The following is a 25,140-nucleotide window of genomic DNA, read 5'->3' on the forward strand; positions in this document are numbered from 1 at the left end:
CAGGATCGCCATACATGATTAAATGTTTTTCTTTATTATTGTTTTGTTTCGTCCAACTCTTACAGTATAAAACAAAAGGACAACTGAGCAACTCATAAAATAAGAACAAACAAGGGGTGTACCACCTGGATTTCTAGACTACACTGACTTCAACTGCATCCTTTCGTGTCATCACATTTTCATGGACCAGTTAAGAATTAATCAATATTTAATATTTAGACAACATGCTGAGGGTGCATACACAATATCAACAGAACAACTCGAGATTAATACCGCCTTAAGTACTCTTGAAACGTGATCAGTGACTTCATAGTAATTAAAAATTTATGAGCATCGTTGACCAGACTGTGCAAGCTTGAACAAAACTGCACAGTCATCAGGTTTGCATAGTGTGTAAGAACTGACAAAGAAGAGCAGGAAGTCAAAATAAAACATGTTGATACCTTAGCAATGCGGGTAGAATGTATACGGACAGTATCTGCTCCTCTTTGTTCATGAACTTTATTCAAAATTTAATTATTTGCACCAAAGGACCACCTGGTCCATCCCTGTATTAGCTGAGTTTAGTTCCCTGAATATATACGTACATATCCATGATAGCCTGACTATTTCTATATCTCGTTCGCACTTCTGTCTCAAGATGAGACGCAGCTAACATTATGTTTGTGCCATGCAAACATTCTGCTGCCACAATGGCACACATTGTCAAAGCAAAGAGTGAAAGAAGATGATTTCTTCCATCTGGACTTCAACATGAGGTGAAGCCGAATGACAAGTTTTGCAAACTTCGAAACGCATTCCATGAAACATGAAATGGGGGATGAAACACATGTTATCGACAGTGCAAAGCGCTGCTTTTCCAAGGGCATATCTTGCAGTGATATTGCCAACATTGTGTTAGGCGGGTTGTAATGCGACGTCGAAAAACATTATCTACATGTAAAAAGTTCATCACCAAGATCATATCGTCCAGGACAAAGTTGCTACAAATGATGGCAAAGAAAAGCACACAATTGCAGATCATTGGCACACGCCTCTGAATGCAAATAATGTCCGTCCTGCACCAGTTCAACGGATTTTAGTCAGGCTTTGCCACAATAGCGCGTACAGATCCAGATATTCGACAGTGAAGAATACATGACTTGCTGCTGACCACCCCAATAAGAAACGTAACGGAACTGCAAATAAACCTTCACAAAGTTCCACAAAGACGACACATTGAAATGACTTTAAAGTGGAGGAGAAAGGGTGCCGTCCTCGACTGTACTAATATATAACACACGCTCTAAATTTGGTGCACTTATTTTGAAAAGTAATGACAAAGTAACCCGGCAGCCTGTAAACCGTCATTCGATGGTTTCTCCCATTGTCGTGACCCGTCTGACCTCTAATTGCTCCTGATGCCGCGTCATCAGCGTGTGCACAAGTTGGTTTGTTACCTCGCTCATCGTCAGCGTGCGATTGGCTAAACGAGGCGATGGCGGAAAGCGCTTTCAGTGCTGGGAAGGTAGAAAGGCGCATTTTTAGTGTTGCTTGTTTATAAATTTTAAAAATACTTTTTTTGTTTTTTTATGGCCTTAAAGCAACAGCCCTCCTGGTAAACTCATGAGCCACTCATGTCGGATAATATGTTCCTGAAATGGTACTTATAATGCTTTATTGTTGTAATAAAATAGATGTTTTTGAAGAAAGTGCAACGTTACAAGTATCGTGTCTATTGATGATTAACAGGTATTTATTTGGACCCTCTGTCACGTGACTAATATTGCAAGTTCCATCAAATTGGTTCACTCTTATTTACAGTCTTCTTTCTGCGACCATCTTGCAGCCGAGTCAACCATCGAGGACATTTTTTTTTATACATTTATACACTTAAAAGTATCTTTACAGTTAGAGTATCGAAAATACAAAGAGGCTTTGAAGTGCAGTACAGGCCTCTTATTTGAATCCTTTGGCTGTCTATCAGGATTGCCAATAAAAGCCAAAGGAGAATAAACAGCCATTCAAAATAGATTTTTTTTTCAAAGGAAGAAGAGGAATGTATGGCTGAAAGTCTATAAGGCAGGAAATATCGTATATCAGGGCAGGAAAGCTGTGAAAACATTTGGCTTCAATATCATTTCATCTAACTAAATGAACACACAAGCGCTTTGTTACAAATGCTGTCAAAGCTTAATTTTAAAAAAAAATCATTATTAAGGGAAATGACACCGGCTCAGCACATGCATGTGTGTGCATTTTTTTGAAAGCTGCATGTAAAAAAAGATTTCAAGTTGAGTAGTAGCTCTTTCAATCAGTGTCACCACTATGAGGAACGTGTTTCGAGAGGTTTGTGGACATTATTCTCTTTTTCTTTTTTTTTTCTGAAAGGCAATAAACAGAATTTCAAAAGTGGCCTCATGTGGTCGGCCTAACCAAACTTATAAGTCAACGAGGACTTTTTGTCGGGGGGCCCTTTGTAATCAAACACTCCTGGCAGCTTGGTATTGCTGCTTCGGAATGATATTCATAAATCTACCAATACAACACAGTGAGGATCCAAATATGACAGGTCCAGTCACAGACATGCAGTGGGGTGTCACTCGGGGGGTTCTGTGACGTGCGCGCCAACCAGGCCGAGATGGCGACAAGTGCTCACATATTGTAGGCAACATAGATGGGATCCAGCTGGTCTGCCAGGAACGAGTCACGAAGGTGCATGCGTTGCTTCTCCCCCCTGGAGTTAATGGGTATGACCCCGGGGTCCACAATGACAACCACGCCCACGATGAGGTGGTGCTCCTCCAGGACCACGTTTGTGATCAGAGGCACCAGGTCCAGCGCGTCCTGCTCTGAGCCGCACAGCTCCGACACCACCACCAGCAGATTGGTCCATGTAAACACAGCACTGGGAACAACGAGAGTATACTTGTTTGTTTCCTGCAGTCCTCTGACTAAGGCTATGTAGACATCCACCCATCCATCGTCGAATCAGTTTATCCTCACAAAGGTCGCGGGTGTGCTGGAGCCCATCCGAGCCGTCACCGGGCAGTAGGCGGGCGACACCCTGAACTGCTTGCCAGCCAATTGCAGGGCACACAACCATCCGCGCTCACACTCACACCTAGGGACAATTTAGAGTATTCCATTAACCTGCCACACATGTTTTTGGAATGTGGGAGGAAATCGGAGTATCCAGAGAACACCCACGCAAACACGGGGAGAAGATGCAAACTCCACACAGTAAAGCTGGGGCCGGAATTGAACCCCACACCTCTGCACTGTGAGGCCGACACGCTAACCGGTCGAAGAAGCGTTTCACAATTCCTTTAAGTAATATTTGCAGAGGATAAAATAATATATTCCAGTGAATATTATTTGTCTGTCGCCACCATATATATGGTATTTGTTCACCCATATAAGGGAGTTTTAAATTGTTTATTAGCATTAAGCTAAGTGGAAACACTATGTGGTTCTTATAAATAGACATTTAATTATTTTTCTTCAGCTTTTGTTTTCTTTTTAAGAAGTGTTATCCACCATATTGCTAGGGTTAGGTAAATCCTGTAGGTCAAAGGCCTTCTCACCTCTCAGCGATACTGCGATGGGCACGAGAAACCGATGTCTCAATATCGATGGGGTGGTAGCGAAGCCCTCGAAGCTCCAAAGTCTCGTCCAGTGAGCCCACCACAAAAAGAGCATCATGGCGATCTGAACATGCAGACACACGTGTGTGGTATGATATTATCTTCATGATGTATGTTGTTAATGGTTTTCAATGAACAGTGTGAGTGACTATTTTACCCCCACTGGCATCCAGAAGCTCTGTCCTCTTTACAAAGCCCAAGTATCCAGTTCTGGCCCACAAGGTTTGCGGGTCTCCGAAGCTGAGCTTGGTATTAAAGTGGTCAGCCTGTAGACTCTCCTCTCCATAGATGGTGTAGTAGCCACTGGCATTGTGAGGGCTGTTCACCCAGATCTGTGAAAAAAGAAGCTCAAGATTGGTCCCAGGTCACTTTCATTACCAGTGGTTATTAGAAAAACTAAAAAATGAAAGTTCAGGCTACTTCTCCGAGATGCGAGTCTCCAAGTGGCCCTCTGGTCTCTGGATTTACGATTATGACACGGACGCCTGGTAATATCTGGGGGAAGAAGAGAAAAACATGGTCATAAAGTGCATCATTTTGAAGGATTTTTTCTCCAGGGCTCCCCCAGTACTTGTGTAGTTTGATTTCCTTTGCGAAATCCGACTAACTCAATAGTGGTAAACATAGTGTGTCATTAGAGATCATCCGGAGTGCCCGTAGGAAATCATCCAATTTCATTTAGATGTGCCAGGGTTCAATAAAGTCTAGGAAACAGTGAACGAGTAGACAGGAACTCACTCACCTTGCCAGACTCCATCAGCGGAAGACTTTGAGGTGCTCCTCTCTCCACCAGCCTCACTCTGAAACGACATTGACAATATACTGTAGATGGCATTTACGGTGATATCATTGTCAGATATGAAACATGTTGCCAGGGCTGTTGAATTAGTGTATTGAAAACAAATCAACATTAACGTTTTTTTCAGTGCAGGTTGAAAGGCTGAGATTATCCCTTCATAAAATCAATGTTATGTAACTGGCAGTCCACGTGGATGAAAACGCAATGCTGATCATGGCAAAGGTTTAAGTTGAGGGTCCCTTAAATTGCAGGGGCCCCAAAAGGGCTGTTATAAATAATCCTTTAACTTCAATGTACACCAAACAGCAAAAAAGCGAAGCTGAATTTCGATGAAAGACGAATTGATGACATCTGACCGTGGTTTGCCTTTCAAATAGTACTGTGACAAAATACTACGTGTGACTGAAGCCTGGGGGTTAGTGCTGATGTTACCTGTCATGGCGGAGGGACTTCATGTCCACATACACTGTGCAGGGATCAGGACCAGTGGTACCCTACCACAAACACATACACAGCGTTACATGAGTTCCATGACGCCCCAGATTGTTGTTGACTGAAGAAATGGCGCAGATCTATTGACACCGGGTGAAGTTGACACACCTGCAGGCAGACAGCCAGGTTAACCCTGGAGCCAAAAGCAGTGCTGACGGCTCTGGTTGACAATCCCAGATCTTTAAACAACTTGGAGAAGGAATGCGTGAGAGCCAGGCGAGGGCGCTCCTCTGCAATCACGACGCAACTCCGTACGCATGACAAATTGACCCCACGGGCCTGGAAAAAAAAAAAAAAACATGCAGAAAGTCTCTCAGTTCTGAACACAAGCACACGAGTTGTACTCTTCTTCTATGATATGGATGGCGGCCTGCACCTTAAGCAACTCTGTTTGCGTGCCAAGCCCTTTAGTGCAAAACTCCATGACGGAGTAAGAGCAGAAGGTGTCTCTGACGCGGTACTGACTGAGGGTGCTTAGCCACAGAGACAAACAGCTCTCCAGCTCAAAAGGAGGTATGAGGATGGATTGGTGACCTGAGTAAACACTGCAGGGCAAGAAATCAACAGGGCAGCGTTAGAGGATGGCTCACAAGACCAACTGAAGGTGTCCGACAGGTTTAATTTACTGCACCTAGCGAGGCACCACAAGACGAAGCCCAGACCGCAGTAAGGATCCAGGCAGATGGCAATTTGGCGAGAAGAGTAGAGCTCACACTGCAGCTTTATGGAGCGGCACAGAGCACTGACGGCTACATGCGAGATCTGAACAACAAAGAGACAGCAGTGAACAACACAGCACTAAACGGATGTGTCTATTAATAGTGATATAGATTGGATGGGCCTAACAATTGAGCTGCATTGTGGCTCTGCGTGCATTTGTGAGTTAATAAACAAATGACTGAACAATTAGAGCACTAGCCGCAATCTTTTTCCATTTGGATGACTAGACTCAAGACTGGTGGGTGTGAATGGTCGTTTGTCTCTATATGTGCCTTGCGACTGGCTGACGACCACTTCAGGGTGTGGTCTGCCTCCCGCCCGAAGTCAGCTGGGATCGGCTTCAGCGACTCCCCGCGACCCTGTTCAGGATAAGCGGTGTTGAAGATGGATGGGCTCAGACTGCACCATTTGTCATGAGACTCAAGAGTACAGATTCTTGCACTAACCGAGGACTCCTCAACCAGATACCACCTTAAAAAAATACTTAACTCCCAGGTGTTCAACAGAAACAAGGCACCACCATCATACTATGCACAGTTTGACCATTGACACTGCAATTAAATACAGGAAAATACAAAAAAAAAAAAAAAAAAAAAAAACGATTTAACTGAAATGTATTGTACATAGACTGTACCTAAATAACAGTTTGAAAAAAACACAACGCTAAAAGATTCACTACTACATGTATTGTACTGCACCAAACTTGACTGAACAAAAGTGGTTAACTGGACTGAAGAAAATGCCACTTTAATATTCACAGGGAACATTTAAAAAGTGATTCTTTGAATACCACTAGAGGGCACCCGCGTACCATTAGTGTGACACAAACTACACTTGACGAATCACTGCAACTGGACAGAATATTGTGACAACTGTCCATTACACGCACAGGAAGTGAAAAATCAATAGCTTGTGCAAGCTTTGTTACTACAACAGTTCCCTTTGGACCGTGAGACAGCCTGTGCAATTTATTTTTTTATTTTTTGGTCCATTCATCCAGAAATACTCATTCATGTTGGACCAGAAGGGACCTAGCTCAGGATTTGCCTTATAATTCTTCCCCACAAATCCTTCCGAACGCATATTTGTCCACCATTGGAAGAAAATGTCGTCTTGTTTCACCTTGACCCCAGTGAGCATGCCTGTTGTGGAAACGCTGAAGTCCAGATACGCTATCATCTCCGCTGTGGGCGGCTTATAGATTTGAGGAGGCCGACGGCGAGGAAGGTCGTCTGCGAACAACCACAGACAGAGAAATTTCGCAAATACGATACGACCGAAAATGAAATATCTTAAATGTGGAAATGAACTGTTGATTGTGAAAAACTATGGTCATTCAAAAGAAATAAATAAATAAAAATAAATTTACATTTTTTTTGGAAATTTAATTGACTGTAGGAATCAGGCACAGTTGCACATGCTTGGGTTGCATGTAGCTTACCGGTGTCAATGATTGTTGGCCATGTTTTAATGTTTACAGATGCAGCAGCCTCCTTGGAGCGCAGTATCCGCATTAGATTTTGAGTGGTGAGGATACATGCCGCTTTACTGACCTGGTGACAACCAGATGTTAAAATCAGAGCTAAATCCATGCAAAAAAGATCTTTTTCAAACTTGAACAGAGTTGAATTTATCCTTTATCTAAACACTCACCAGTTCCAAAACTGTTTAGTTCTACACAAGCTCAGATCAAAGATAAAAAAGGCCGTAATGGAGAATTACAGTGCAAGCTTAATTAGCAACAGTTAATCAGATGTTATCTTAGAATTTCTTGAAGGGAGAGGAAACTTCCCATTCACAAATGGTTGGCCGTGTAAACCAGCAGAAACGCAAATGAACACACAAACTAACTTACATCAATGATCATACGGACAGTGGGCAGCGTGGCCGCCAGGTTCTGAGGGTGTGGAGGTCTGACGTTTACGGGGACGCAGCCAGCGTAGAGGCAGCCATAAAATGACGCGATCAACTCAATACCTTACAGAATGAGATGAAGAAAAGTCAGCAAATCAATCCATCAATCAAATCAATTGGGATAACAGCAGCAGGACCTACCAGGAGGATAAAGCAACACCACGTTCTCGCCAGTGTTGATGCTGCCTTTCTCCATGAGCGCTGCGGCAATCTTTTCGGCTCGCTTGTGAAGTTGAACGCAGGTCGCCGTGCTCACTGCCACACCCTGCAGGATGGGAAAGAAATCACAGAGAGAGAGACAGAAAAACAAAGTTGAAGAGATGTAAAACAGGTTCATTATTATCATATGATTTGTCAGATCAAATAGTTTACCTTGGCGTTAAGAAGCACGTAGAGAACATGATCTGCATCCGTCTGCGCCCGCCACTGTAGCGCCTCTGTCAAGTATTGATGCTGGGGAAAAAAAAAAAGGTTTTCATTTCACTTGTAGGTAAGCCTTCTTACGTTAAATACAGAGGGTAAGGACACTCACCAGCCACGACATTAGGTACATCGGCACAAAATAATGCAAACTTAAATTCTACAACGCATTCAGTTTTGGGGTGCACTGTCAGAGCGGTATTCATTGAACAAAATGTTGATTATTGTGGTTGAGGTTTGCAGTGGTGTAGAACGACATCATGTAGCATGTAGCTACTGTATGAGAAGTACCAAAATTGAATGCACGACAGCGGTATGATACCGTGCAATTGATACCATTGCAGACTGCAACCGCTATATTAAACATCATGTTAAACGAGGACTTTTCTGAAAGCAAAATATGTGCTTGTCTCGGATCCCGTTCGAATGTGGAGGCGTACGAAAGGAAGTGTCCAGTGAATCTATAGGTGGGGCTTTGGCCTGGATGGAACTAAACCTTATACACCTACACAAATAAAGACTTGCTGCATTCCTGAACATACAGCCACATAGCAAAAACAAAACAAAAAAAATCCAGCTTTTCAATAGAGAATTGAAAATATAAAACAAAGGTTATAGTACATGACATGAAAATGCACCTAGTTCTGCATGTGTCAGGCAAAAACACAAAGCAACCAAAATTCAAGCACAATACAGCACTGGTTAGAGCGTGAGAAAAAAAAATAAACGGGTATGAGGAAAATAGTGGACGGGGCCATAATTCTTACCATGACGGTGGGCCACATACAGAGCTAAATACACAAAGACAAGTAAAAACAGAGAGAGTAGTTTTTTGTTGTTGTTTTTTTACAACTCAGTCTGACCTGTGGCCTATAACAGTATCTCTATGCTGAACCATCAGACAGCACTCTGAGCATACTGCGTTGAACATGCATGTAGTCGATCCTCGGAGGATAGGTTAAAGACATTTAAAAGCAGGCAGCTGTTTTAAAAGTGGAAGGCCAAACTACCTTCCGGACGAGATCCTGGTCATCGATCATGCCAAGCTCTCTGCCCGCCGCCTGAGCAATCCTCTTCCCTGCCACAAGATTTCCCACCATCACAGAGGCTGGCCCGACACCAACTACCGGAAATATTTGAATGAGTCAGTTACATCATGCGGTATTTCATGATTGTATTTTAAATGCTATTAAGTCCACGATATTTGAAGGAGCCGATGGAAAAAAAAAAAGCTTAATTATGAGCATATATTTTTCCATTCAGTGCACATTAATTAGTTCTAAATTTTCAAGCTGTCTGGTATTAATGTGCTGTGTGAAGAATCTATTCTCAAGGGCATCCAAGCTCAGATACTTGAGGTCGTTGGGGTCGAAGTAAAAAGTACTTTTCTTACGAGTACTTTGCTCCGTAAATGGACCAGTTGTGTTTACTTTGGCACAAAAAGAAGTTACTGATCATTTCCTTCAGCCAAGTTAAAAAAAAACAACACACACACACACACACACAGACACACACACACACACACACACACACACACACACACAGACACACACACACACACACACATTTACCTGGCTGCTTCTGACGGGGTTTAGGGAGGTTGGTGACACAAGTGTGAGGACACATGAGGATGTTACAGGGGTGGAGGTTGCCCTCTAAGAAGAACTGCTTGGTGTCTGAGATGTGGATGCCCCCAAGAGGTGTTTTCGGTAACGTGTTGGCTGGGACCAGCGCCAGGCAGTAGAGGCCCACCTGGTGGATACTGTCAATTGCCTGTTACAGTAAAGACGGAGAGAATGTTGATCACTCTTATCTACAGCGGGCTCGATTTTACAGAACATGTAAATCAAGACAGACTCAAACATCTGGGCTGGGCTAATACCTGAAGTACTCGGCTCATCCACTGGAAACTGTCCTCCTCGCTAGCGTCTGGCCTCTGCTCAGCCACGATGACGACTCTCTCATCATAGAACACAGTGACTGAAAACACAGCAATCCTGATACAAACAAGGACACACACACACACACACACACACACACACACACACACACACACACACACACACACACACACACACACACACACACACTAAGTGGGAGTACAATCATCAGAGTCCTGGTTTTAAAATGATTCAATATTAACAAGCAAGCAGCTTATTCCCAAATTGATACTGCAGCGAGCATCTTCCTGCCGACTCGGTCCACGGTGACCCTTAGATTTTACGGCTCCAAACCAACACTGTTAAGTGTAATATTTCATGGGCAGACACACATGACAGCACATGACGGAAATGTTCTTTTCCGTAGCCTCTAAGGTGAAAACGATTGAATGGGGTGCCAGAGGTTTTGTGACTCTTCTGACTGTGAAACACATGCTGTTGTTTTCACATGTTTTCACATAAATCAGCTACTTTGAAAGCTTTGCAGAGACACCGTGTGCGGTCATGCCACTACCTGGCTCTATTCAGCAAGGTCGAATGGAATCAAACGTTGGACTGGCGAAACCGAGTTACGTGGCTGTGCACGAGGCAGAAGTCTCTGACAAGGCAAAATTAAATAGATGGCGAAGAACAATAGAAGCAAGGGGGGTGCAGCTAAATGCCACAGGATAAAACGAATGGTTCTTTGTCACAAAAGTGAAAATTGTGTTGCATTAGAACTACTCTGACAAGTAAAATTTATCCCTGAATGTACTGATGTAAAAGTACTGGAGTAAAGGTAGTACGTTCCTACCCAACTCTGTTTTGTCTAAAACATTCCAAAGAGAATTAAATGATGTTGAAAAGGTCAAAAGAAATTAAAAAGCGCCTGGCGGACTTGGACTTATGTCTGATTCTGTACAACGCAGCGTTTTGACTCCCCTCCTGCGCACGTACACTATAACATCGCATGTACAGTAATCCCAAATAGCATTTTAGTGAAGCAAGTATGGAGAATGCTCACTCACCTCCCACGATACACAGTCTTGACCGGCTCCACGGCAAGTGCGGTGGCCACTAAGTCGTCAGCGTTGTGTCTCCGTCCGCTCACCTGGAGGAGACCCTCGATTTTGCCGACGACAAAGATCAGACTGCCCTGTGAATGCACAGTGGGGTTGTTAAAAAAGTAAGCAAGGTTTGGGTCATGTAAGGGCAAATGTGATCAAAATAGTCCAACTTACCGGCCCAACAAAACCCAGGATGCCTGAGCGCACAAATGGGATCTCTCCGATGGGAACGCCGTTAGCATTGACTGGTATCACCTAAGCACAAGGACAGAAGGGCTTGTAAAACACTCTGTCAAATAAATGAAGTCATTTATGCAGGAGGAACTTTCAACTCCGGTTTTATACCTCAAAGGTGTTTTTGGTGACCCCTGGCAGGCCGTAGTACATGGTGCCACCAGCCCTCGAGTTAATTATGATCTCCCCTATCTCGTCTGTTTTACACAACTGCGGGGGCCCGTCTGGTCTGACGATGCACATCAGAGCTGGACACATACAAAGAAGAGAGGGGGAAAAAAGTTCATTTTCATAGCTTCCTTGAGCTTGTTCTCCTGTGCTTTAATCTCACCTCCTGGCATGACGTGCCCTACGTCCTGCACGGTGAGGGCAGAATTTTTGTCCTCTGTGTTGACCCTGATGACACCGTGGCTCAGACCACCCAGGGAAAGGATGGCACGGGCAGGAAGTGGTGCACCCGGTAATCCAGGTCTACATGAATGAGCGTTTGATCAAATATCATTGGTTTGTCAGTAGCAATCAACTAAATCACTGCCTAATAGAGAAATAAAAATTTGAATTGAAGCAGCATGATTTAAATTTGTGCCCCGAAGGTCATTATCAGTTATCAATTACGTGGGTTGTAAAAACTGGCACATCAATATTTTCATCTAAAAAGATGCCAAAAGTAGGGTGGCACGGTGAGCAACTGGTTAGCATGTCCGCCTCACAGTGCAGATGTCCAAGGTTCGATTCCGGGTGTGCCTGTGTAGAGTTTGCATGTTCTACCCGTGTCTGCGTGGGTTTTCTCCGGGTACTCCGGCAACCAGTTCAGGGTGTATCCGACCTATTGCACAAACTCAGCTGGGATAGGCTCCAGCAAGCCTGCGACCCTCGGACAGAACATTGTCCAAGTTGTTGGCACCTACGCCTCACAGTTATGAAGTTAGGGGTTCAAATCTCAACTCTGGCCTTTGTGTGTGGACTTAGCAAGCTTTTCCTGTACTCAAGTGGGTTTTCTCATGTACTCTAGCTTCCTCCTGCAATCCAAAAACACACAATCTACTATAGGGTGAATGTGAGTGTGAATATTTGCTAGTCCATAATGTATGTGCTTTGCGATTGACCCTGCCTCTCGCCCAATTTCACCTAAGATTGGCACCAACTTATTCGCAGGTCGAATGAGGACAAGCGCGACGGAAAATGGATGGATGCAAATGTGGGTCAGTCAAATCATACCTGCGTATTGCCACTGTCATGGCCTCGGGGGACGTGGCACAAGGACAGATGACCTCAGGCTTCAGCCCATGGGATTGAAAAACGTTCAAGAAGGCATCGCAGGAAGAAACGGACCCTAAAATAACGACACAAGGCAATGGGCAAGGGCAAGGCTCAAGGCATGACTGTGCTGTTTGAAGGGGAAAAAAAGGATTTCTCACAGGGGTTGGCGCCATCAGCAACAATCAGCATACGCAACGACACCAGGCTGATGTCTCTCTGCTCCCGGTGGGCCATCATGGCCCAGTGCAAATCCCGACACTTGACCAAAGCTAATCGCGCTGTGGACCAATAGTTTACATACTGTCGCACCTTCAAGCGTCTTGAGCAATTAATTCTCAAAGGGGGGCTAAAAGCGCTTTTACCTTTGTGGATGTGAACCCTCTGTACCCAGGAGAGAGGACACGCCTTCATGACTGAATAGGGAACACTGATTGTGTGGATCCTGTTCATCACGGCCTGTGAGCAAACCACATTTGATCAAGCACTTAACAAAGCACCCAAATAAAAATCATAAATAAGGTCAAGAATTAGACCGATATGTATATACAGTATTATGAACAATGTATTAGCGACAGAAAACCAGAGCAATCAAAATAACATGTTCTTTCTAGAATTATTGTAAGACTATAATTTGGTCAATTTGTTCATTTGAATTATTGACATTGATAAAAAGCGATCCGCTGTTTGTGCGGCAAACACTTGCACATCTAATGAAATCAAAGAGATGGACCCAAATTTCTGTTAAAGGATATATTATGAAAATAATGTGAAGTTTTAACAATACGTTTGATACTGTGGTCATCTTATTTAGCAACATGAGACAAACCACTCAGAATAATGGAGGGAAGTTGGACAGCGCTTGATCAAATAGCACCAGAGAATAACCGTACCAATCTATAATTTAAATATTAACGACAACAACAACAAATGATTAATTATTTATAATAACACATCCAGAACAAGACCATTTTTTTTCCTGAACTCCACACGTCATGCTTCTGGTGCAATTGCGCATAACTGTGAATGGACAGGTTTCGGCCCTGTCATTTGTCATCAAGTGCACATTACTGTACCGTATACCTGCATACTCACCGTGAGCACCCCATGCCAGAGACCCATGTCCTTCTTACAGTCTAAGACATTCACTAATGTTTCACCTGTGACAGACAAATATCGGACATTTAAAACCTCGGACAAAAGTAGAAGATTCAGAAAGTCCGCGCTCAGTCACCCTCGCAGTAGTTGCAGGCCTGGGTCAGCGCCTGGCAGTGGGTCAGCATGGCAACCTTAGACACCGCCACACCGACCACGGTGCCCTCTTTATTTGCCTTGTACTGAGTAAGGAGGGAGAGAAGGAAGAGCATAACATTTCTGATGAAGAGGGACTCCTATTTTTGCACCCGTTTATTGTCAAGTCTGAGAGGTTTTAGCCCTGCAACTGAACAAGAGCTAGAGAAAATGGACACATGGATATTTCAAGAAAAGCGACTTTGTCACCTCGATATAGGCGGGGTCTGTGTTGGCCGTCGGGATGTGCGGCTGCCAGTCTTTAGAAGGTTTGGTCAGGTACTTTGAGTCCGTAATCACCCACTTCATTCGCGGCCAGCCTGGCAGACAAGGGCACCAGTGAAGGTAAATGGATGGAGGCGTCATTTGAAGATGATGACATCAGACTGAGATCATGCCCGGCTGGAGTCTGTTTTTCTTGCAATATTTCTTGGTTGAAGAATTTGGTTAATTGTGTGGAATTGCTCGGTGACGCAGCCATCAGAGGTGCGGCCGATTCAGTCCCGACTCGTTTGTGGCGAAAGAACAGCAACTTGACATCAGCTAATTCCTACATCCACACGCACTTTTGCTAACTAACCTGGACAGCATTAAACTGCTCAGTACGACACCGACATCGAAACGGGAGTTCAGAATATATACAGAGACTCATCTATGATTACAGCTGACATGTCATTGGTGATCAATAGAATGTAGTCAAATAGTCTTCTTTAATGCCATTCTGACTTTACAACCTTTGAACTGCATTATTTCTCCAGTGGGGGTCTTGGGTAGACCCTTCAGACATATCTCGCTGGTCAGCGCAAGGCCCACACCACAGCTACCGAGGAGAAAGCCCACCTGGCTGATGCCCGCATCCTGCATGTCCAACGCGCACACAAACAAGCACACGAGTGCAAATGTTACAAGTGTTTTCATTCTTCAGGGCCAAGAAGCATTTACTGGAGAAACACCTCACCTTGCGAGAGAGTGGCACCTCTATCGGTACTGGTATGACCTCAGCGAGGAGGCAGCCATAGAAGGCCACCCAGAACATCCCGGGGTCACTGTTGGGGTACACGAGTGCCACCTACAAAGTCATTAAATGGACATTGTGTTGTTGTTTTTTTTTTAAAAACATCAAAGGCTAGTTAGCTGAATCGCGACATTCTTCAAGCGGATTTTGGAAAGCCCTATTCTGTTTGTTTGTTATGTGGAAGGGAACCTGTTGTGTACTTCTTGCGTAGTCGTGCAGACTAACAAATCAAAACAATCGAGCAATCAAAACACCTCCCACCTTCTCACTTTATAGAGGGAATATCAATTTGTGGTTGAGGTGATGCTTGCGTGACTCCTTTGTGTCCTCACCCTGTCTCCAGGTTTAAGAATCTGCTCATTTTTGGTACCCAGCTTGTTTAGGAGAGTGTAGGCAAGTTTCACGCTGCGACTCCAGAGCTTCCCTAAAAGATGGATTGCACACTTAAATGCTGCCAAAAAGAATTTATTCCAGAGTCGATGAAAATTCGGAGCCAACTTTGAAGTCTTTCACCTCGGTTGCTTGTTCATAGTTATTGCCAATTTTGAGACATCGATACAATCGGCTCTCACCATAAGTCAGCGTGTAGAGCGGTTTGCCTGTGATGTCGAGCGCCGTGAGGGCGGGGCTTTTCCCTTGCGTCGCCCCCCATCGGGCTAACGCAGCCTGCAGGGCTGGGGGCCAATTACTGACCACCCCCAAGGGTTCACCCTTGACCGGGATGATCTGACGACCTTCTGGTTTGGGTGTGTTAGGATCCGGCCGGGGCACTGAGAACAGCAGAAGGGCAGTACTGTACTACAGTGTAAGTGGAAAGCGAATGTGGAAAAAAGAGCAACAAAGTGGAAATACAATAAAAAATCAAAATGAACAAGCACTTGTGCAGAAACGCCGTTGAGCACATCTACTGTATCGTATGCGCGGAAATGTACACGAAAGGATTAACAGATGGAGTGTCTCACCTTCGACTATCTCCTCTGAGTCATCAGTGAAAAACTCAGTGAGGGGGGGCCTCTTTGGTCTCTTCAGCGTGTTGAGCAGTTGCTGGATCTTGGTGGACACCCTGCTGTTCACTGGGACCCCTGCAAGGCCCAAGGATGGTGGAGGGTTGTCGTGAATTTGCAAGACACGATCACACGCACTCTGATCGTGCACAGACTAACAAAAATGTCGCTGTTTGGGCATCATATCTTACTCACAGTATGCTGCTCTTCAACCCACAAGATGTGACTAATCAAATATTTGGAGTGAATCCACTGGTGTCGTGTTTGGGAATGAAAAAGCAGCAGCACACGTTGAGTGGGATCATCACAGGGAAAACAAGGTGAGAGAGTTGGGGCGAGTGTTTTTGGACGGGGACTGAATGTCCACTGTGTGTATTGATTTCGGTATGCATTTATTTCAAACAAGAGGGAGAAATAGGGTAAAACCAGCAAAGACACAAGGCTGCGGACAATACATGAAGGCATTTCCTTACTCTGGAGATTAATTCTTCCTACCGGCCCGTCAAAAACATGTGACAGAGCAGAAAGAGAGTGAGAGCAGAAGAAAGCAGTACAGGCCGATTAATGACACAATTGGAATTCAGTCGAAAGAAAGATTCCGAGAGGCTGCCATGCGGCATACAAAAACAAACACTCGCAAGGTAGCCGATTACCGTCTGCAGTCTCCATCATGCTGGAGCGACTCTGCCCTCGACTCATCCCACGGACCGTCGCGTTAGAGGGCAAGTCAACCCGCGGGCCTCTGGCCGGAAGGATGACTGAGGTCACATCTGAAGGTGGGGCGCTGTTCTCAGGCGGGGCTGCGTGGAGCCAAACAAAAAAAATGATCCGATCGTAAGGAGTATTTGTGAAAGTATATTAATTCTATGATGATTATGATGCAGCTCTGACACAAGTCTAAAATAGAAGATGCTCACGACAAGGTTGATCTGGATTTAGTCACACTCAATTGCATGCTTGTTTCCTCTTATTAATTCAGATTGATTTTTTAAAAAATATTTAACTGACATAATATTCCTCAAAATATCAAGCCAAATGTGAGACTTTTAAGTATGAAATATGACCACTGGAGGTGGGATTTATGGGCTCAATTAAAAAACTCTGCAGTATAATTGGTACTGTATATTATATATGTATGAAACATTGGATAGTTATTTTATAATAATGACAAATTCTCTGGAGCAAATGCCTAACTCCAAATGCCTTCAAAAAGGTTTGGGTGAAAAACGCCGGCACAAACCGTGTGCTTATTTAGCCAATCAAACAGATAGTATGCACAGCTCGATCCCATCATGGACTATCATGGACCTTTTTATTTTTTTTTTTTTTTTATGGCATCTTTATGAATTGTGTTTTTGTTTGTGCTCATGTTTTAGGTAAGTTCCCACTTTTTGTACATAAAAAAAACAAACATAAAAATCATGACATTGCTTGCCAAGTTTTAGTGCGTCTGTGGTATCGTTAAGACCATTCAACAGCAGATTTGAAGATTATTGCCTAAAACCTTTATACTCAGTACAGAAGTAGCATTTGAGCCACATTAACAATAAAATCATATGAATAATGACTCTTGGAATATTGCCTCTTTTTTGTCTTAAAACTACTTTACTTTTTTTTCCCGGTGTGCCCATACCTGCTCTAAATTATCACAATTTATTCAAAACTATGAATTAAACTATTACCTAATTTGTTGAAAAATAACCGTACAAATCCTAGACATTCATCACTGTGTGCAATACGGGATGCCCTTTCATAAACCACAACCTATTTTGTTTAAAAAAAAAAAGGCTACTGGCTCACCAATGCGACCGTGAGCCATTATATCGGTGATGGCAGCAGGGTGCGGCGGAGGCGGCTGGTGCTGGGGCTGGTGCTGCGGCGGAGGCTGGTACTGAGGCTTGTACAGAGGTTGGTGCTGAGGCTTGTACTGAGGCTGTGGCTGGTTGTGAGGCTGCGGCTTGGGCTCTCCGTGGGACAAGGTGGAAGAGGCCGACGAGGATGTGGACGAGCCCTGGGCCGAGCGGTTGATCCAACAGTCGGGGTTCTGTAGGCTGGGATTGAGCAAAGGTGCAGGGAGGACCAGCGACGACTGCCTGCGAACTGATGTCTCATCCTCAGAGGCCGACGAGGAGTCTGACGGGAAATGGGGAGCCATTAGAATAAAAAGCAACTTTCTACTTGGTAGTTGATGTGTATGAAGGCTTGCGTTCCCTCTTTTCCAACCTGGTGGCGTGCGCGTTTCGATGGGGGACGGCACATAGGTTGAACGCCGTTTAGTAGGCATGGGCAGTGCCATCTTTTCTTCTTTATGTTTAGCCAGAGCAGCTTGTACTGCTTCAGAGTGAATATCTGAAAAGACAGGATAAAAAGACACTGATACATAAAAAAAAAAAGAGTATCGACTAGTAATCAAGTAATAATTAAGTAAAATATCTTTGTCCTAGGGCGGCCCGGTAGTCCAGTGGTTAGCACGTTGGCTTCACAGTGCAGAGGTACCGGGTTCAATTCCAGCTCCGGCCTCCCTGTGTGGAGTTTGCATGTTCTCCCCGGGCTTGCGTGGGTTTTCTCCGGGTGCTCCGGTTTCCTCCCACATTCCAAAAACATGCATGGCAGGCTGATTGGACGCTCTAAATTGTCCCTAGGTGTGAGTGTGGGCGTGAATGGTTGTTCGTCTCTGTGTGCCCTGCGATTGGCTGGCAACTGATTCAGGGTGTCCCCGCCTACTGCCCGAAGACGGCTGGGATAGGCTCCAGCACCCCCCGCGACCCTAGTGAGGATCAAGCGGTTCGGAAAATGGATGGATGGATCTTTGTCCTATTGCAACCTTCGTACAAATTTGCAGCATTGTCATTAGAGGCAATTCTAAACTTTTTTTTAGGGCGCATCAATTACTCGCAGTTTTTCGCTATTCACGGCAGGGCTTAGACATGGACTAGCATTGTTGTAGTTTTGTTCCTCTGACTACATACCACGCCAGAAAAGATGGCACTGCCCATGCCTACTTTTTTTGTTGTTGTTTTTTTTTCTTCAAAAGCTGTCCTTTTTATCATTATACATTTACTACTGGTCGAAAATAATATCTGCATTTTCAAATGTTTTGTCATAAAAATCCTCACTATGGAAATTATAATCCCGAATAAAGTCCCATGCTTTTTGTCAATTCAAAGGACAAGAGTAGACCTGCATAGCATAACACATACATTTGCTTTAAACAAGGTAGCCTCAAAAGATGTCCACCCTTTTCACACAGCAGTCCATTTTTTTTCCCACGAAATAACTAGAAATGTCCTTAAATTAGCTGGTTTTATGATCGTACTCAGAAAACAACAAAGAAACCATTTTAATCTGCACACAAAGAGCTCTATAAAAACACCGTGTAACATTTGTAATCATTTGTTTTGCGAAATAATCGTTTGGCAAGGAAGGAACAGAAGAAAGGCCACGTTTTCTCGCTGAATGCGTCATCACAACAAGAGGAGGCTAACTGTTCATTAACCCACGCACATAATTGCAGATCCTTTCGCTTGATGACACCCACAGGCACATTAGGAGGACTTCCATGGGCAGCCACACGTTCACAGTGTGTATGGAATCAACCCACTCGGTGACACAAAGCATCGACTGACTTCATTCCGGTATCAAAACGTTAAAGAAAAAAAAAAAACATCAAATGCAGCTCACACTGAGCATCACACTTACATAACTACTGATCTTTTGCACACATTGGCGGCTCGCGCAGGAGAGAGGCTGATTCCTTTCACGTCTGCGAGGTTAAATATAATGTCTCCATGGCGATAACAGGGTAGGGGAATCACGACACGTTTTGTTTTACCGAAGCTGAATCACAGCTTTTAGAAATACTAGCTTTTTACTTTTATACTCTCAAAGTCCAACAAACAAATAATTTCCCAACAGGATAGATCAACCCTATTAATATTCGGCTTGAATACTTGTAGAGCACATTTTCAGGAAGTCTTAACGTGATGAGCCCGTAAGGTCAATTGTGTCAGTCATGAGGGATTTTTACGCCCCAGTGGGAATTAATAAATACATTTATCCCCATTGTTTCGGAACAAAAACGGGTCAGTGTGATATTTGAAATGTCTTTTGGCCACAAGAGAGCTCCTAAGAAGAGGAGGAGGATAGGACTGCGAAGAGGTGTGTATCATTCCGGAGAGAGCTTCATTTCACAGTTTCACATCTTCTGACTGCAATCTGCTGCTGAGCTGCCCCCCCCCCACCCCAAGAGCTGCCCCCCCCCACCCCAATAGATAAACATTCCTGTGTTGTCCAAAAGGCCGCCTCCTACATGCAGGGAAGTGATGTCATTTTGCAAAGGGAGAGTCCTCCTTGAGGGGGCTCCCCCCGGCAGCTGCTAAATTGTCCCCGAGGAAAACATTACTGCACTTTTCTAAATTGTAAATCAGAAATGGGTTTGAGGGAAGCGTCACACAATTCCATGTTCACACCTGATCTGTAGCGGTCATCCCTGGTTCCGCCATTGCGATGTGTCCTACGGGAGCGTCGTTCACGGTAACGGAATGAGCTGGAGGGGGGAGGCCCATGGCTGGATGAGGAACTGGGAGCGGGCGGCTGTACATTGTTCTTCGGGGGCGGTTCTACTGTGGGGGAAAAAAACAAAATATACTCAAGAATTCATGTCCATATTGAAGTCTGAGAACTTTCCTCAATGGTTTTGTTGCTGAAACAGACGATGTTTTTTGTCCATCTGCAGATATTTATTTCGGAACTTTTGAGTAAAAAAAATAAGCACAGTCAATTATTCTTTCATTCCATTCAGTACTTTAAAACAAGAGCGTGCAGCCAAATTGGGCAAAGGAAGTGAGAGACAATTAAAGTTACCGGTAATCCATCAATTAATATTTCATTAGTCAGTTAATGCTTTGGCTTATCAATCCATTTCCTATAGTGCTCTTCTTCATTATGGTGGCAGTAAATGCAGTCAATTGCAGCTATTCATGTGGGAGGAAGCCGGTGCACCACAAGTAAAACACTCTTAGCTGAGATTCGAACCAGGAACCTCTTTGACGCCGAGGCAGACTAGCTAGCCGCAACTTTACCATGCAATACTTTGGCGTAAAATGTTTTGAACTTTTCACCTTGTAATGAGTACAATGAAAAAATGTATGTCGCCAACTTTGTTGGGATATATTGGCAAAAGCCTTTTTTTTTCTGTGCGGACGTGACAGTGCTTAGATAGTTTTGGTGTTGAAGAAGTTATGAGCCCTGACCTCAACCTCATTAAACAACTTTGTGGTGAATGAAGATTGCAAGCCAGGACTTCTTGTCCAGCAGCAGTAACCTCAGAAATGTTCTTCTGCATCAACGGACAAAAATTCCTACAGACACGTGTTCTTTTGTGAAGAGTTGAAGCTGTTACACAGCTGCAATCGAGTAGACCAAGTCAATATTCAGTTTTAGCTTTGAACTTTTTTGAATTTTCCTTCATAATGGCAGTTTCTGCTGTGGTCATGAATGATCATAAACTATAAATCTATGGAAGCCTATCCCCCAGTGGTAGGTAGATATGTGATGTCACTAGGGGGCAGCAGTCATCAATGCCGTGCCTATTAGATGATTCGTGTGGACTTTGACAGCCATTTGATTGAAACGCTTTTTTTTTTTTTTTTTAATGTCCACTTATAAAGCTGACTAATAAAATAAAGCCATTCACCTGGGGTGTGGATGATGTATGGAGCCAGAAGTTTGGTCCTTTTCTTCTCATAGCCCTTCTGTGTAATGTCACCTGGACAAGAAAAGACATCTTGAACATCTTTCATCGGCAATGTATGTGAATGCCGTTTATTACAACTCATTTTATAGCGGGTGCAGCTGACACACATTTAAAAAAATAAATAAATAAATAAATACTGAAACCTCCAGAGATGGTGTCAAAGTTGCGCCTCAGACAGTGTGCATTTTAATGCGACCCGGGGAAACAAAGCAGCCCTAAATTTGGAAATGTACAGAGTGGGTAAAAATAAGGATGATTCAAAGGTACCCTGAGAAGCAGTGGATGAGAAAGGCGAGAAACTGAGATGAAATCACGAGGACACAAGAGAGATGCAGGTGACCAAAGCGAGCCATGAGACGGAAAGCAGGCTTGAAAGCGGGAAAGGTTGGAATCACTTTAAAAAGAATTCTAGGATGTAAACACAATTTGTCAAGTACGACTATGCTAAAAACAAAATGACAGCAATCTGTTAGAAACAATACCAAATTATCTGGGCAGGAAGTATCAGAAAAGATTTAACTCCCACTCCATTTGGAAATGTTATGTTCATTGCATTCATGGGGGAATGGGTCAAGGATAGTGTGAATTCGTGATAAATAACTTGTGTGACAATCGCCTGTTCTTTGCAATGAAAACTATTTTTAAGGCTCAAGTTAGTAATAATGATTATTGACAGTATTTATCATCAAGGGGGGGAAAAATCATTTTTAAATATACACAACTGTTTGTGTGTGTTTGACTGAATTTTACCATCACAGCAGTAACTGTATTGCTGTCTCAATACACTGCAATGAATGTCTCATGGCTTGTTTTAACATGACGTGAACTTTACACACAAACTCGGGTGATGCCAATCAAGATGAACAAGTTGGATTTTTGTTTTTGTGGGGGGTGTTACTCAGCCTTTCTAACCACAACATGGAGGTTCTGGAACAATTTAATCTGTTTCAACTGTTATAACGGTCAGAGTCATCTCACATTTTTGAAGGTTACACCATCCCATCTCGCTATTTTACGAGTTATTGAGCTGTCATTCAGAATATAAGGGGGGGGGGGTAAGACTGCCAATATTTCAGGGAATAAAACAATATAACTGCCATATATTTCCCCTTATTGACACAATTAAACCAAAACAAGGTTTACCCTTTAAAAAAAAAAGCAGAGAGAGAAAGGTAAACAGTACCATAAGTAATGCATGAACAGAATGGTTGGCCTTGCTCAGTCACATGATTTATTTTTAGCTCATGTGAACAGGCAGTTTCACTGCAGAAGGAGAGCGAGAGATGGCGGCTTTTGGGGGTGGGGGTGGGCGGGCTGGACGAGCATTAAATGAAACTCGATGTAATCACTCTTCCATCTGGATGATTTGAAATTCATCTGTTCAGTATGCCCCTTCCATTATGGTATCCTGGTTGGGTCAAACCAATCGGCAAACAATTGCTGAGAATGGCTAATAAACGTTAGGTTGAACATGGTCTGTATCCAGGTGGTGGTCAACACCCTGCCAAGGTAAGCAGAGCTGCACTGAGTTTTGCTGGATGCAGATTAAGGTTCCTAACGGCATTGGCTTCTGATACAGCACTTATTTAATTGCTTTGTGAAGTTGATGATGCAGTGGCGGGGGGGGGGGGGCGTTGAGTTTGTCCATGTGCCACATACACCGAGTATAGTGTATGAACTTCTGCCTTCATATGGTGAAGGTCGCTCACATTTTTTCCACAGTCTGGATTCTACTTCCGCCAATAAAAGCAAGCAGCCAGCCGCCGTGCAGTCGAGTTACCCTGCACAACTCTCACCTCTTCTCGCTCACTGAATGACATGTCTCCTTCAAGAAACCTATTTTCTCAAAAGTTGTTCCACAAGCGAACCCTTCGATTTTGAAGATTCCCTCTACCCGGGTGAATGAGAATGGCCTAGCCAAAAAAACAAACAAACTCGCTGAATGATATAATAAAAGAATCAATTTGTGTCTACTTGGGAGGCAAAGCGGGGTGATGAGGCCCCATCTTGTTAAACCCAAATTCCCCCGATGACCGGGCGCATCCGCTCTCCACTTGACAATAACATGTTTCCAAGCTACAGCGTGCATTCATCCCAACCGCAATACTGAGTACGACTCTGTTTAATTTTTAACAACCGAAAAGAAAGAAGCCTGAAAGCAGCGCAGTTTCCCAAGGCTCACTCTTTGCCCAGCTGAGATGATTTGAATTGCAGCCACTCTCTTTCCCTCCACCCTGCAGGCACTCAGTCTGAATTGTAATTAACTGCTGACCATGATCCCCCCCCCCCCCCCACCCTTTTCTTGTTTTTCCTTCATCACACACCCGCTTGCTTACGTTCTCTGCAACATGATTAAATCGCATCGGACACCTGCACAATGAAACAGATCTGAACGCATGCCTGAATTTTACAGCTGTTATTTCATCGAAAACAGAGCCTTCCTTTTGATGAAGAGATGCTCTGAGGCAGCATACAAGAAAAACAAACGCATATTTGTGTCCACGAACAGCTTGTCTGACTTTGATTGTGGTTAAAAAAAAAAAAAAAGCAACAGACTGAATTTTAAGGAAGCAGAAGGTAACATGGTGCTCCCTGCTGTGATTGCGTCAAACAAAGCTCACCTCCCCTTAAAGAGGAACCTTTTAAAACCAAGATCAACAACATTGAGTACTACTTAATACTGCCTTTAGTGACCTTTCCTCACCAGCAATGTCACACACTCAAAATATTGCCCCCCCCCACACACACACTGAATGCATTACGAAAGAAAACAGGCAATTGTCATGGTCCAGAGAGCCAAAATACTTTTCAAAATTCAACAATGTTTCATATTTTTAAGCCCCACAATTAAGAGCTGTTTTTTAGCCCTAGTGAGTGAATAGCTTGCCTTGACTTCGAACCTAATAGTTTGAAGAATATTACTTGAAAACTGGTGAACACACCCAAAAGCTCAACAGGGAGTGCAAATAATGGTTTGTTTTCATCTTGGCTGCATTCACTCTCATGAAATTTGGAACCTATTGTGATCATAAAATCGTGGGGTTTTTTTTGTTTTTTTTTCCCCTGCTTTCTGTCTCCTGAACAAATTGTGTGTACATCTGTGTGTCACATTTCGGAACTCAAAGCAAGTGTATAATTCCGAATAATAATTTAGAGTTTTACATTAAGCCTATTTGGGTGGTGGCCCTGCTAGAAGTAGCACAAGTCCTGCATATTCATTTTGTATGACGATGCGTTTCAATGATCATTTCACATTTAGCGTCTTTATACAGTTTTATTCAAGCCTTTGAGAAATACGATTCCTGTGAGGTTACCGGTACTTTTTTGCAGGTTATGTTTTTTTTTTTTTATTGCAGTTTAAAATTTGACAGAATATTTCAAAATTGACATTTTCTGGCATTTATATCTTATCTAAGCCTTTCCTAATGAAATGATTTAACCTGATACAAAAAAAAAATGTGCAGAGTGCGGTAAAAAAGATCAATGATAATTGATCAACTCTCTCGCGGTCACCTGGCCCGACAGCTGTGGGTCCGCCTCGGGGGCGGCCTGCTTCTGGAATCGCCAGAGTGCGAGGACGTCGGAGAATGATGACAATCGATGCCTTTTTAACTATAAATTTACCTTC

At 43.6% G+C, this 25,140-nt stretch overlaps 1 protein-coding gene across 6 annotated transcripts in view; it reads right to left on the reverse strand.

Annotated features, from left to right (window-relative positions):
• Positions 1–13: 13 nt before the first annotated feature.
• Positions 14–25,140, reverse strand: part of dip2bb (DIP2 acetate--CoA ligase B (putative)b) — a 31,715-nt gene continuing 6,588 nt past the window's right edge. For 2 of the 6 annotated variants that reach the window (XM_086118679.1, XM_086118684.1), the window contains exons 2-40: positions 21,453–21,524; positions 20,227–20,379; positions 17,981–18,106; positions 17,558–17,890; positions 16,411–16,557; positions 16,231–16,248; positions 15,716–15,835; positions 15,326–15,523; positions 15,086–15,177; positions 14,697–14,807; positions 14,473–14,596; positions 13,949–14,058; positions 13,683–13,785; positions 13,544–13,608; positions 12,814–12,907; positions 12,610–12,729; positions 12,410–12,524; positions 11,523–11,662; positions 11,303–11,439; positions 11,132–11,212; positions 10,919–11,046; positions 9,854–9,968; positions 9,543–9,744; positions 8,982–9,094; positions 8,739–8,762; positions 7,924–8,004; positions 7,693–7,816; positions 7,493–7,614; positions 7,079–7,190; positions 6,760–6,869; positions 5,549–5,679; positions 5,294–5,462; positions 5,026–5,196; positions 4,858–4,919; positions 4,369–4,426; positions 4,047–4,121; positions 3,784–3,958; positions 3,567–3,690; positions 14–2,887 (exon numbers count right to left, since the gene is read on the reverse strand). In XM_086118679.1, the coding sequence (XP_085974805.1) occupies positions 2,635–2,887; positions 3,567–3,690; positions 3,784–3,958; positions 4,047–4,121; positions 4,369–4,426; positions 4,858–4,919; positions 5,026–5,196; positions 5,294–5,462; positions 5,549–5,679; positions 6,760–6,869; positions 7,079–7,190; positions 7,493–7,614; positions 7,693–7,816; positions 7,924–8,004; positions 8,739–8,762; positions 8,982–9,094; positions 9,543–9,744; positions 9,854–9,968; positions 10,919–11,046; positions 11,132–11,212; positions 11,303–11,439; positions 11,523–11,662; positions 12,410–12,524; positions 12,610–12,729; positions 12,814–12,907; positions 13,544–13,608; positions 13,683–13,785; positions 13,949–14,058; positions 14,473–14,596; positions 14,697–14,807; positions 15,086–15,177; positions 15,326–15,523; positions 15,716–15,835; positions 16,231–16,248; positions 16,411–16,557; positions 17,558–17,890; positions 17,981–18,106; positions 20,227–20,379; positions 21,453–21,524 (4,808 nt within the window). In that variant the 3' untranslated portion in view covers positions 14–2,634. The remainder of the gene's footprint in view (positions 2,888–3,566; positions 3,691–3,783; positions 3,959–4,046; positions 4,122–4,368; positions 4,427–4,857; positions 4,920–5,025; positions 5,197–5,293; positions 5,463–5,548; positions 5,680–6,759; positions 6,870–7,078; positions 7,191–7,492; positions 7,615–7,692; positions 7,817–7,923; positions 8,005–8,738; positions 8,763–8,981; positions 9,095–9,542; positions 9,745–9,853; positions 9,969–10,918; positions 11,047–11,131; positions 11,213–11,302; positions 11,440–11,522; positions 11,663–12,409; positions 12,525–12,609; positions 12,730–12,813; positions 12,908–13,543; positions 13,609–13,682; positions 13,786–13,948; positions 14,059–14,472; positions 14,597–14,696; positions 14,808–15,085; positions 15,178–15,325; positions 15,524–15,715; positions 15,836–16,230; positions 16,249–16,410; positions 16,558–17,557; positions 17,891–17,980; positions 18,107–20,226; positions 20,380–21,452; positions 21,525–25,140) is intronic. The other 4 variants (XM_086118680.1, XM_086118681.1, XM_086118682.1 and 1 more) reach the window with 4 other exon arrangements.

Source organism: Hippocampus guttulatus, chromosome 8, assembly GCF_054856545.1.
Source record: "Hippocampus guttulatus isolate MCC_2025c chromosome 8, RoL_Hgut_1.0, whole genome shotgun sequence".
NCBI classification, from domain to species: domain Eukaryota; kingdom Metazoa; phylum Chordata; class Actinopteri; order Syngnathiformes; family Syngnathidae; genus Hippocampus; species Hippocampus guttulatus.